The following is a 13503-nucleotide window of genomic DNA, read 5'->3' on the forward strand; positions in this document are numbered from 1 at the left end:
TTCTCTGGATCACGAGGGAGCCTCTGTCTCCAACAACATCAACTCCATAATGGGGAAAGACACCTGATCCACGGGAGCGCCGCCGGCTTCGCCTTATTCCTCCTGTCACGGCCGACAGATTCGGCTCAAACGAGGACGTTCGAGTCGAGTGCAAAATTCACAAAGGTCCGGAGAACCCATGCAGAGACACTAAGGGAGGGTGGGAGGTGTTGCCTGAAAATAATACTTTTATTCTGTCTGGACGGTGGGGGGTTAGTTAAGGGGAGGAGGGATGATATCTCGAGAGTGAGTTAGAGGGTATTATGAGATGCTGGTAAAGCTCATTTAGCTCCAGATATATAAGAGATTAGACATTAGGCATTTTACCTTAGCTGACATAAGGGGTTTCTCTCTGTTTAAATGTAACAGAGTAAGACTCAGTAAGAATCAAGTTCCTCACAGTCCCGGGAATACAGGCAAATGGAGGAAATTACCTTTTAAATATGAATGAAAGACTTTTACTTCTTGAGCACACTGTTCATCAATCTGTTAATAAAATTATGACATACATTGTACATACATTGTTAATATATTTTTGTACATACATAGAATATATATATATATATTTATCTGTATATATATTTTTTTTCTCTATGCACCCCTGGTTCTCTTCCCCAGTTTGGACAGAGCACTCCACCATTTCACTGCGTGTTGTACTGTGTATGACTATGTATGTGACAAATAAACCAAACTTGGAACTTGAAACTTGGAACATAAGTCTAAATCATTTTTCATAAGCTTGTTCTTTTAATGAAACAACTGGAGACCTTTGGTCATTGCGTAGGATGAATGTGGTAATGAACGGGTATCGTTATTTTCCAGTGGACTAGCCATTTATCTTTGAGACAGTCTGTATACAAGACTTTCTCCTCTGAAAACACTGATAACCCTGAAAACAGCCTTAGTCCTAACCACAGATAATGACCTAACTGTTAGACATTCCATTCCCCTTAAGTACCAGGGCCTGGGGCTTTGTCCTGCAAGAGGATACAACCTGCCCCTATAGCCCACAGTTGAGGTGCAAACTGTAGCAGACTTTTGTCAAAAGATCCTTCATCACGTGAATACACAAATGAGTTAGAACCGGAGGGTGCTGACTAAATCTTCAAACAGCAAGACAGGCAGCAGTCATTCAACTGCAAGGGCCTGCAAGTATATCACGTTCCTGTTGAGAGAACACTTTCAAAGGATACACGGATGGGTCATGGAGAAAAGAAAATGCATCACGGCTCTTTGTATCACATTTTTTTCCATTCTGCTATTGTAAGCAAGTGGTCTGTAAGTCAACATTTGTTAAATAAGTGTTAAATGGGCAAATAAACTGCAAATCCCAGTTGTAAAGCTTCAACACTTCAACACTTTTTTTTAAAACAGAGCAAAATGAAAAGTTTTCCAGTGAATCGGAACAGAACCATGAGGGGTCTGTGTTCAACTCAAATAGCCGCCAAAATAACCAGTGGGCAGACATACATACTGCTCTAAAGATTATACACTACAACTGAAGCTCACATAATCAGCAATGAATAGCTCTTCATTGAGATTCAGTTTGAATCTCGACAGCTCTCCCCAACGCGCTTCTTTAACGTACTGCTTCTTTAAAACCCTCCTGGCTGGAGGCGGGTCCAGTGAACGAAAGGCGCAAACTGAACGAAGCGTTGCGCAAGCAGTGCGTTACACGCTCCTCAACAGGAAGGATGCGGTTGCCGATATTTCTTTGCGCTGCTGAAGGTAACTGGGGGAAATATCTTTTACTGCAGTGTTGCTGAATTCACGAACGGGCAGAGAAATGCTCAAAGTCGTGTAGTAGTTACTGAATGGAAGATCGAGACACCGGTGAAGGTAACGTCGGGCACTTGGGGAATAAGAGTACAAAACGTTGGCCGGATGCGAGATTTTTTTAAAACAGTAAGTTCTACTTTTTCGGCGGTCTCAGTCTAACAGTAGCCGTGCATGTTTCACCCTTGTTTTATTCACTAAAGGACGAGACCTTTTGACTTTATTTTATTGTACTTTGTTAAGGTACTTTAACACGTGTTAAAGTAGTCTATCAATATGTCATCAGTAAACATACTAAGGAATAGGTCTCTAGTGTAATTGTGTTCGAGGGGCCTCTCATTTGTATCGGCCAAACCCGTTGAACAGTTGATTGCTGACAATCCGTCGGTCGTTTGTCTTTCCCCAAGATGAGCAAAAATCTGTACGACTCCTCTTGTCTTTGGAGAACAATGAACCTGTTCCTGGTTATCGATGCATTCACTGTTCGTGTATAATTTGTCCATCGGTGGTTGGAAGGCTTGGTGTTTATCTTTGTTCTTCAACTCTCCTTGCTTTATCCCCGAAGTTAGGCCGCGATCCAATTTTTTTTTCCTGTTCAGAGTGTCCAAAATATGAACATGATTATCTTTTCTTCTCTGGTTGTGATCTTGGTTGCCCGATTGTCTCCTGTATCCCACTAACGCTATCCAACGCATATACGTACAGCCGGGTCATGTGCTTTTTTAAAATTTATCCTTTAATAGTTTGCCACACTATGGCTGTTGGTTATATTTAGTTGTTTTTTTTGTTGTTGTTTGTTTTCATTTTGTTATAATCAGCCTATTTGTCTAGGATATGTAACTTGAACGTGCGCCCTGCTACAGATGGAACTGCGTTTCTTTGTTGCGAGCGCGCACGCGTCTGGGATGGGTGCTAGCGGCGCACGGTTGAGTTACGATGGACCCAAACTACACACACACACACACACACACACACACACCAACCAAAAAACGAACAATAAAAATGTGTCCGGCAATGAAGCAGTGAAATGAACCCGAAGCTAGTCTAAGATAGCTACACTCAAGGTTACCCTAGAATCCGCTTATCGGAAATAAGGTCCCATATACTACGGGTAAATGATTAATCTGCTTTTGCAGTCTCGTGAGTCTGATCGTGAAGTTACCCAGCATTATATACCGACCGTTAATAACCTACATTTAAGCTAAAGAAGTGAAAAGCATACGTGATCCATGTGTAAACACCTTTGCAGCTTTTTTGTTTGTTTGTTAGCCTGTCAAACTCTGTGTGTGTGTGTGTGTGATTAGAAAAGTCTTTTTTACCATCTCTCCTATTCTGAAACACTACCCACTTATTTAGCATGCAGCCCAAATTTGAGTTGCGATCCTGCTTTCAATGCACTGCTTTTCAAATGTAGCAGCCTGATTTGTGTCATTGGGCACGGATGCTGCACAGTTAGACTGGCCCCGTTCTAGCACGGTAAGCAAAATCTTGCTCTGTGCTTTCCTCCGTCTAGGTTTTCAAGCGAGCCTCCCGTCTTTAGTTCTTAACAGCGGCGTGGCCTTGCATTCACTCAGTGTCCTGCTGTGAGCTGGCCCTGGACTCCCTGTCAAAAAAGCCACCCTTTGACATGGGCTGTAAGCATAATACGGAAGGTTCTCCTCCCCGTGAGCAGTCTCAGTCTTTGAGATGTTTCTCAAGCCAGTGGCAAGCTGATTGGCCCTTTGGCCGCATCGGCGTGGAAACGCTCCGTTCCAGCCTTGGAGGTTAATGAACGCCATTATTCTGCACTGGGTTGCGCTGGACACGGTGCCAGCTGCCTCGCTGCTGTCCTCGGGTTCTTCAACACAGATGCTTTTGGCCTCTACCCAGACTGGGTTAACTTAACGTTAAAGTCTGTGAAGGAGATTGGAGAGTCCTTTTTCCTTGTTTTGGGATCCCTTCGCACAAGATTTTATTAAACGGCTGGTCTTATGAATGGGAGCAGTGTCAGGATTCGGAGCACTTTGCTATGGTCCCTTAAAGGCCATCTTGACCTCGTACTCGAGTCAAATCTATTAAAATACATTTCTTAATATGTATATTTGCAGGCTTCTCTCTTTCAAGCTCTTCCAGTGGAAGTACCAACTCATGGATCCCATTCAACACACTGCTATCAAGATTGTTGTGGCCAGACTCAAGTCTTTTTGTGGCCTCGGCCTCCGCTGGGACGCGTGGTCGCGTGTGACAGAATTCGTGCGTGACTGCAAACCAACCAACAGTGCCGGAAACTCCACCTAACCATGTCAGATGCTTTCGTGTGGTGGAGTTGCTGAGTGTAGACCGTTCTCCGTATACACAAGCTCTTTTATGCTGAGCACTCTGCAGCGTACCTGTATTGGCGGAAGAGGAAGTGCACGAGTCAGGTGGAACCCTCCATTGACTTTTGCAACCCTCCATTGATTCCATGTGCTGTAGTGAGTGTTCTGTCCCGATCATCTCTTATACCCGTGTCCACGCTGGCTGTAGTTTGCCACATACGCTTCGAGTGTTCCATCTGCTTTTTTGGCATGCATGCTTTGGCACTGTGGAATGACGGGGCAGAAAAATCTCAGCACATTCCAGAACGGTGTGAACACCACCTCATAAACTCCAGAGTGCCATTCATCGTGAAAGGTTCCAGGTGTTTAAAAACCGATCGTGTGGGTTTGTGGTTCCAGGGTAAGTCGTCACACCTGGTCCGGCTGGTATAAGTCACTGGCGGGGGGCAGGGTCACACCCAGAGACACTCGAGACTCGTTGCTGTCTCTGGGCTTGCAGAGAGCAGCGTGGCTGTCGTTAGAAGGTCTGCTACAATGGACCGTGGGCAAGATCGTCTCTGTGCTGCTTTCATCGGGCGCTCCTTGCCAGAGCAACTTCCGTGTTTATCAGTATGCCAGAATGTGTGCTCCCTTGAGATTGAACCCGTGACTCGTTGCTGGCACCTTGCAATACCTGCTTGACCAGGTGTGCTACAGTGGCACGGTAGCCGCTGCCCCATCTCCTGCATCTGAGAATGTAAAGAAGAGCGTTTTTGGTTTTTAAATCTCCCAGGTTGCTTTCAGTATTCTGCAGCATGAGTAAACAGTTCCAGGCCTGGGAAGCCTCATTATGCACAAACTAACCGTGAGTGCTGAGTGTTTATTAGTGACCTCTCTGAACATTATATTTTATCCCTGGATAGTCAGTGGTTAAATCAGCCCACATAGTTGTTTGTTTGTTCGTTCAGTGTGTGATCAGTAAGTGATTTGTCTGTGGTGTGTGTTCAGGATGGGCAGGGGGGGTTCTGCTGGTATGAGAGGGCTGGTGGGGTGGGGGGGGGGGGGGAGAAATGGTATGCTGCTCCTGATTTGTCCATGTTGCTGCCCCCCCCAGAGCATGGCTGTGCACAGCATTAGTAGTGCCAAGCAAACTTCCCTGTTAGCTCAGATAGCAAAAAACATCCTCTATAATGGATGATCCTTCCTGTCTTTCCTTTCTGGGCCTCCTTGGCGGCCTGGGGAAGGGATCTGACCTTTGATGCCAATTGCTTCTGTTCCCAGGAGGGTGACGCCCTTGGCGGCGTTTTAAGCGCCCTGACCTGTTTCCTTGAAGTTCCAGACTCCCCTTCCTATTGCAATGCGCTCATCACACGGTGTTGCGCCATACCCAGTCCTGATTGGACCGCCATGTTCGCACCTTCTGAGGTCTTCTGCCAGTTGTCTGGTGTGCTCCACCTGGCGGCCTGCACAGGCTGCTTTCTGACTGGGTTGCTCTCTGGCTGACCCTTGTTACCGCCTGAGTTCCTGCCAGGTTAAGACATGATCCACGACCAGATCAAGAGCTGGTGAAGGCATCATTCTGCTCAGAGGGCGAACCTAGGGAAAAAAACCTGAGCTTTCTGTGTCCTTCCAATAGCCACGTGCTGCTAAGCTCTTTGGGGATCAAATTACCACCTGATTTGTTACCCTGTACCATCATTAATCAGTCTTTTCGATTTAATTAGGGATTGAATTTTCTTTTCCCACCCCGCCTTGTCTGCTCCAGGTCTGCTGACGTGTGTGCCTTTAGTGCAGGAGCCACAGGTCACATGGTGTTGTTTTCCATCGGTGCCACTGCTGTTAACGAGCCCTCACTGGACTCTCTCTGGAAACGTAAAGCACTGTAGTTTTGCTGGGCACAAAACATGGGCAGCTGTACTTGCATGACTGCACTGCACTGTTCTGATAACAGAGGGGTGTGAAGATGAGCAGATGTCATGTGAAGAAGACTGGAATGGCTTTGGTTGTCCCTGCTATGTTTAATTTCTTTATTTATATATAATATAAAATCTCACACACACACACATTTGTGAAGAAGGATATTTTTCCATTTCTTTTGAAGTGTTGTAGAATTGAAATGAATGAGGTTGTCCTTTGTTAGAACAAAGCTTTACCTTTGATATCTGAAGCCAACTGCGTAATTTAAACCTATGAACTTCTCATTGCCAGTTTAGACAAACCTAATTCACTCTTGGTGACTGATATGAATGGAGAACCGTTCTGAGTACGTGAATATATAGTGTTGGTTGCCTTAATTGGGGGGGGGGGGTACCAAGCTGTCTGGGTGAGTGTTGATGACCACGAGAGACATCTGTCCTCACTCTGCCTTTTGAAGGAAGGAAGGAAGGAAGGAAGACCCATTTAACGAGCCCTCTGTGTGCTGCTGCCTTATCTCTAATGAATAGCTCTAAGGTTCCTTCAGTTGGGCTTTATCTGCTCAAGCAGATGCATACAAAGCTCTGAAAACAAGGTTCCTGTTCAGTACCGACTCCAGTCACCAGGTAAGGGTTGACCTGACGCTTGGTCAGGTCAGGCTCTTTGTTTAAAGTTGTATAATGTACCTTGGTTGCACTGTTCTCAGGCAATGATAAATATTTTTTATAGGTAATTAAAATCTGGTACTCGCCATATTATTTTTATTTTTTTATGCTACTTTGAGTCAGACATCCCCTAAGTGTGTAGTGTTGGTGTTGCCAGAAGCTAAACGTCAATGGCTCTTAAGTCACAGTTCCAATTCCTCAGGCAATACTTTGCTTAATGCATGTTATGGTTACAATGGTACCGGATAGGTCACTGAGATAATAAACCATTGTTACTCATATTTAGTTTTGGTTTATGATAGCAGTCCACTAAAGCCTTCAGCTGGGAACTCCAAGTGTCCCACAAAGCAGGAATGGATCCGCTGCAATGCCATGCGTGGACGATTCTGAGCCGCCCTTGGGTCATCCAGGGTTCCGCCCAGGCTGGTGGCCCATCGCAGCCCCAACCAGATGCCTCTACCCCAGCTGGAGGAGTCCCTCCACGCTGCCAAGCGTGGCTGGAGTAGCTGGAGGGTAGACTTTCGGGAGAAAATGGTCAGTAATCAGGGAAATGGAACTGGTCCATGTTCATGAATGGAGTCCGTGTCCCTCTGTGCGCCTCGCTCTAGATGCGCTTAAATGTAATTGTTCTTAAGCGCCTGTCCGCATGAAATAGTGATTTAGTGGCTGCAAGTTGGATTGAAAGAAAGTGTGAAGTGGCATGTTGGACATTCCTCTACCAGAACAATACACAAACGAATCCACATGCAGACTGGCTTTCTTTTCAGTCTTAGGGGTGTTCTTTTTATGAGCAGTGCTGCGATGCAAAGTGCTGTTTGGGATTTTTTAAATCATTTGTTTTATTATTCGTCAGTCCGTGTTCAGCAATTGCCCTTGTTATCCAACATAAAACATTGAAGTGCTTCAGCCTTGTACAGTGTACTTACAATCTAAGGCTGAATCACACTGCTGCTCTTGCACTCTCTCTCAGCAATCCCCCCCGCCAGATGTCTGTGTTAAGAGGAAGAACAGTAATTCGAGAAATGCGTATAGAATTTGGAACCGCTCCCAACTGTGCGTGCACGTAGTGTGTGTGCGCGAGTTAATGCGCCTCACTAAGCCTTTAAACACACACGAGGGTCACGGGTTAGTATGTAACAGCGTTGCTGTGGGGATAGTGGGATGGATGCTGGAGAGAGGGAGGTGTGTTTAGTCTATGAGAGGTGGAGGGACCCAGGGCGAGGGGCTGTTTGGAGAGTCGCCGGCCCCCTCGGAGGGCTTTTGTTTCCCACGCCTCCTTCTCATGCTCCCCTACTCCTCTTGCATCCGCACATGCCTATAAATAAGCATCACTGCCCCAGTGCTGCTGGGGGATCGGCCCACAGACCAGGCTGTGGAATGACCCCCCCCCAGCCCTGGTTATTAGACCTTCCAGTAATGCCGGCTAATGGCTGATACTGCGCGTGCGTGTGTGCGTAATGGCAGTTCCTGCAGAGGTGTCGGGGAGCACCAGGGGGACTGAAGCTTTGCATTTTTCATGTGCTGCTTTTTTCAAAAGCTCCAGCAGTCACCCCCCCCCCCCCCCACACACACACACACACACACACGCTGCATTTTATTTTATTTTTTTTTTTTGTGCTTAATTGCAGTTTTTTTTTTTTAATACCTCCATTATTAAAACTTTTATTTGTGTATGTATTTTTTCTCTTCTTCTTTGCACTTCCCAAAACACTCAGCTTCCCTGTGCTTTATGGGAAGCCCTTTGCCTCATGTTATTACACTGACCATTATTCAAATCAACCCAGTGTAATTTTGAGGGGTTGGTAAGGGTCAATTCTTTTTCATGCATGCGTGTACGCACGTGTGTGTTTTGCATGCATGTTTCTCCTCAGAGCATCAGCTGAGTGCTGTCATGGTAACAAGGCCCCCCAGTATCCTGGAGCCTTACCAACGCTCCCTGACATTAAGGGACGGCCCAGCCTACATAGTTCACGTTCATTCAGTCACAGAGGGACAGGAAAGGATGTTGTGTTGGATTTCTTTGAAGGGGCCTTCGATACTGTTGCGTGACAGTATGGTTTGAGCTGGCCACATCACAGGGTAAATGTCAAGTTGAAAAAAATGATTTGTTTATAAAGCCATGTTAACTGTTATGACTAAACCACGCATCTACTTGCACAATTTGTTAGCAGTGAAATTGATATCCCTTCCGCACCGAAATAGCAGCGAAACCGTATGACGCCGAACGCTGAGAGGTCCGGATCAAATCAGTTAGCAGGTTTCTCTCTATATGGCCTTAAACAAACCAAAAAAAAAAAAAAGCACACAGACAGGAAACGCTCTCGTCTGCATGCAACAGCGTGTTGCCACGGCAATGCGTTCAGGTGAACCCATCGGCAGGAAGTGAGTGTGGCGTAGGCAGAGGAAAGCACGAGCCGAGGCAGAGCAGTGCTTGCTGGAGTGGGGGGGTGTCGGGCGGAGGCGGGGGCTCCTAAATAATGCATCAGGGCTGGGACGGGGCACTCAGCCTGTCCGTCATTCTGCAAGGCTGAAGCTAACGAGCTAGAATAAGGGCAGGGGGCGGACCGGGGGGGGCGGGGGCGGGGTCGTCCACGATTAAGACCTGCTTTCACCAGCAAGCTCGCCGTCTGTGCTCCCGGGCTTTATACGTCACGAGGGGCTTCTGGGTTGCCTTTGTCCTGGACCCGACTGCTGTGTGCCTCTCAGGATACACACCGACGGCCACGCAGTAAAGGGAGTTCTAACTGCCATTGGGCATCGTTTTGTTTGACGAAAAATCGCTGTCGCACAATTTATCAGCATTTTGCTCCTTCTTGACCTTGCACTCGTCATTGCACGCCGATCTATCCTACGCAGGCGGCCGGTGGCGCGCAGACGCCACGCTGACGGCGACCGGACCGGCCGCGACCTTCACCAGAACTCTGTGTTCTCCCCTCCAATTCTTATCTTATCTCGCCATTGATTTAAAACCTCGGTCAGCTCTGTCCCGAGAGGCCGTCTGTGAACTGCGTGCTGCAGCCAAACACTTTCTTACCGAGAGGGGAGGGGGGAGAGGGGGGGAAGGGGGGGAGAGGGGGAGAGGGGGGAGAGGGGGGGAGGGGGGAGGGGGGGAGAGGGGGGGAGGGGGGAGGGCGGGCCAACAGTGACGATGCATTCTGCAGCTCCCATCAGTATTCAGCACCCCTGTGCAGATAAGAGTCCCTGGAACTGCTCCACTCACGACTTTCTTGATCTCGCGCAGGGGGGAAGTGAATGACACAGCACTACCCGAATTCGCTTAACGGAGTTCGTGCCGTCGGTGGCTCTGGCCGGGTTCAGCGTTCTGTGTCCGGCCTGCTGTAGAGGCTTATGCTGATCTCTTGTGTTGTTTTTTTCCCCTCTTTGCACAGGATTGAGTTCACCTGAAGACTGAGGCACAGGCATCATCGAGACAGGACACGGGGCGCGTCTTCCTCCGGATGCACCCGCAGCGTCTGCGTACTTCTAAAAGCAGAGCCGGTTTGTCATTCTCGTGGAGACGTCTAGATTCGGAGCCCTCGAAGACTTCAGGATGCCCATTTTGAAGCAGCTGGTGCCGAGCTCGGCGTCCCAGACCAAGCGGCGCTCCCGCATGGATCTCACCACCGAGATGATCAGCGCCCCCCTGGGCGACTTCCGCCACACTATGCACGTGGGCCGCAGCGGGGACGCCTTCGGGGACACCTCCTTCCTCAGCAGCCGCACCGGGGAGCCGTCGCCGGACGCCCACCCCCGCTCGCCCAAGCCGGGCCTGCTGTCCAGAACCTTCCGGAGCAGCAAGCGATCGCAGTCGGTCACCCGCGTCGACCAGCGGGAGCACACGCTGCTGCCCCCTAGGGGCTCGCCCACGTTCGTGAAAAACGCCCTGTCACTGCCCTTCCTGAACGAGGGGGAGGGTGACGCGGCAGCCAGCAGGGCACACAAGAGCCTGGCCGGCAGCCCTCTGAGGCAGCAGGCCTCCAACGGGGCGGCCGCCCACCAGCTGGACCTGGAGCTCCACGAGCGCTGCTTCGGGGAGCTGACGGACCTGCGGCCCTTGCCGTCGTGGAACGGCGGGGGCATGAAGCACGCCGAGTCCGTGATGTCCTTTCACGTGGACCTGGGGCCCTCCATGCTGGGAGACATCCTCGGGGTCATGGAGAAAGAGGAGGAGGACCTGGGCTTTGAGGAGGGCAAGAACAGCGAAGGGCAGGCTTCTCCGCTCCCTAGCGACCAGGGAGGGGAAGAGGAGGAGGATGCAATGAAGGAGGAGCAGGAGGAGATGGTTGTAGAGCAGCAGGAGGAGGAGGCGGAGCTAGAGGCGGAGCAGATGGCCCCTAACCACGCCCCCGGCTCAGTGGAGATGGAGATGGAGATGCAGAGCGAGTCCGCTGCCGCGGCCGACCCCCAGCCCAGAGAGCTGCAGCAGGCCGACAGCTGCTCCGTCTCCAGCTCGGGCTCCCACGCCCTGGAGGACAAGCCGACGGGACAGCCCTACGGAGCGGACGCGGACAGCGCCGGCCACAGCTACCGCCCGGGCGAGGAAGGAGCCTTCTCTTCCTTCTTAGAGGACGAGGACGACGAGATCCGTGTATGAGACTGCGCTGGTCTTACTGAAGCTGCACATGGACAAAGAAACACGGAAACAATCAGACAGTCGTCTTCGTATTATGTATAAGTCCAAAACTGCTGTTGGGTCCTGCAAGGTGGATATGAGCACATCACAACCATACTCTGGTGGCTCTGGGAATAATGTAGCCGAGGTCACCGCTCCCCGCTCCATCCGTGCCTCTCCCGACCTGGGAACGGCATCTGCCGGCGCCTGCTTTAGGAAAGAACGCAGATGGGCATGCGGGTGGCCATGAGGGGCATCCCAAAAATAGGAAACTCTGCGTCCTCAAATTTCTTTGTTTGCACTTTCTGCTTTCTGTCCCCGCCAGGCCTGACCGAGCATGGGCGTGCACAACGTCACCACGTGGCTACCATACTCTTCACCACACTATCAGCGCATGCTTGTTTGAAGGTTCGAGAGAGCATGAAGCGTTCCCGCCCTGATCACGCAGTCCGCCAGCTGCATGCGACAGGCCCGGGAGCATAGCGGCAGAAACGGAAGGAGCCGCAGAAGCAGATGATACGGGTTCCGTTTTCTGCCCTCCCACAGCTGGCTGACTGTCACTCGGTGGCCTGCTTCTTAGCAGAAATCTTTTATTACACTTTTCCCCCTGACTTTGTACAGGATCTCGTATCCTGGTTGTCTCTGCTGTGCCTTGCATATCTTCGTACTTCCTTCCCTGTTATGTGCCGGGAACGATTTGGCTCAGCCGCTAGGCAGTTGATGTGTGGGACTGGGGTCTGATGCCAGGAGCAGACTCTGTGAGGTTTGGTGGGAGAACGTTTTGTCTTCTTATCCTAGCAGACATGGTGTCATTGCACTAATTAAGCTAAAACTGGTATTCCGGACAGGAAGCGCCTGGCATTCGGCACAGCCAATGAGCCCTAATGGAAATATCACCTGAGTGTGGGACACAGGCAACACTAACTACTGCTCACATAGTTTACTCCTGGTTGGAAATTTCAGAGTCAGGAGAATCTTCTGGGAAAAGACACATCACATGTTGGTGAGGCCTTCCCATCTGGGCCTTTATTTATGTTGTAGGCTATAGGAAGTAGCCAAGGAACGAGTTGTAAGAAATTCTAACAGACCTTTTAGCAGCAAAATTCCCTTTTAGCCTGAAGTCAAAATGACAGAAGTGCCAAATTTAATCAGATATGTAAAACAATTTGGATATGATTTCACATGGGACTTAGCAGGGGCTCTCCCTGACTGACCTTAGTATTCAAATCAGAGGCTAAAACCTTGGACTTAATTAAGGGAAATGCGTAGCTGGAGTGTATTTGCATAAACCACACAAGGGGGAAAGCATTGTGTAGCAGATCCAGTATAATTTGGAAGCTTTTTTCAGGAAGGCTATTTTGAATTTAAAGAACAAAGTAAATGTGGCTCCAGATTTGCTGGTGTTTATAAGGTGGAAGTCTGGTCTTCTTTGTGTAAGAGCATTGTTCATCACGCTTTGAGTCTTTCATCCTTTTTTTAATATCCTATTATATATGTTTTTCTTTGCTTGGTGACCTAGTTTTGAAAAAGACAACATTTATGGCTATATTTTCAATAAAAGGAAATGATCAAGTATGTCTGTGGTGAGTTTGACTAAGACCCCATCTCACAGTTAATAGCGCGTGCGTGCGTGTGTGTCTGTCTGATTTATTGATTTATTTATTGATGGAAGCCATCTTGTGCATTTTGACAGTTGAAATATCTACATCTTCACTGCTTCTTCAGACAACAAGTAATGGCTTATGTCCACATCTGTACGCCAAGGTGATCAGTAGAAAAACAAAACGCGAGTGGTTTAGACTGCAGAGGCGTCGAGTCGGAACATTGCGAATAAACACGAGAACCATGCGGGTGTATTGTCTGCCTGCTAGTGTTGTTTGAACGAGTGTGTGGCAATGACCCTGATCATGGTCTCCCCTCCCAGCAGTGACCGGTTCCTCTCAATGTGGGGGGTCCTTGTGGAACCTCCCATTGTTAGGTCGGGGTCAGGAACGGAGCATCTGGCCGGTGATCCACACTCTGCAGCACCCCTGCTGTTGATGGAGCGGGCAGTCTTATCGCTCAGCCACCGCATGCTCTGAGACTGCTATTAAACATTCATGCCACAGAGCTCCCCTTGCGTGTCCACCTCTGTCTGCGTCTGTCTCCGCATGGCTTTGTTCCACCTCTTTTTAAATGTAATCCACTTGCAGCCCTCATGGGTGAGCGAGTTACAGCCCTT

The 13503-nt window shown here is 49.1% G+C and overlaps 1 protein-coding gene across 2 annotated transcripts; it reads left to right on the plus strand.

Annotated features, from left to right (window-relative positions):
- The first annotated feature begins 1680 nt into the window (after positions 1-1680).
- Positions 1681-12857, plus strand: cdc42ep4a (CDC42 effector protein (Rho GTPase binding) 4a). 2 transcript variants are annotated; one of them, XM_027010835.2, is made up of 2 exons: positions 1681-1767; positions 10060-12857. In XM_027010835.2, the coding sequence occupies exon 2, from the start codon at positions 10221-10223 to the stop codon at positions 11262-11264; it is 1044 nt and encodes a 347-aa protein (XP_026866636.2). In that variant the 5' UTR covers positions 1681-1767; positions 10060-10220; the 3' UTR covers positions 11265-12857. The 2 variants fall into 2 exon arrangements, with proteins under 2 accessions (XP_026866636.2, XP_035388261.1); XM_035532368.1 differs by having other exon boundaries at positions 1692-1944.
- Positions 12858-13503: the final 646 nt, after the last annotated feature.

The sequence above is a fragment of the Electrophorus electricus genome, chromosome 1 (assembly GCF_013358815.1).
Source record: "Electrophorus electricus isolate fEleEle1 chromosome 1, fEleEle1.pri, whole genome shotgun sequence".
NCBI lineage: Eukaryota > Metazoa > Chordata > Actinopteri > Gymnotiformes > Gymnotidae > Electrophorus > Electrophorus electricus.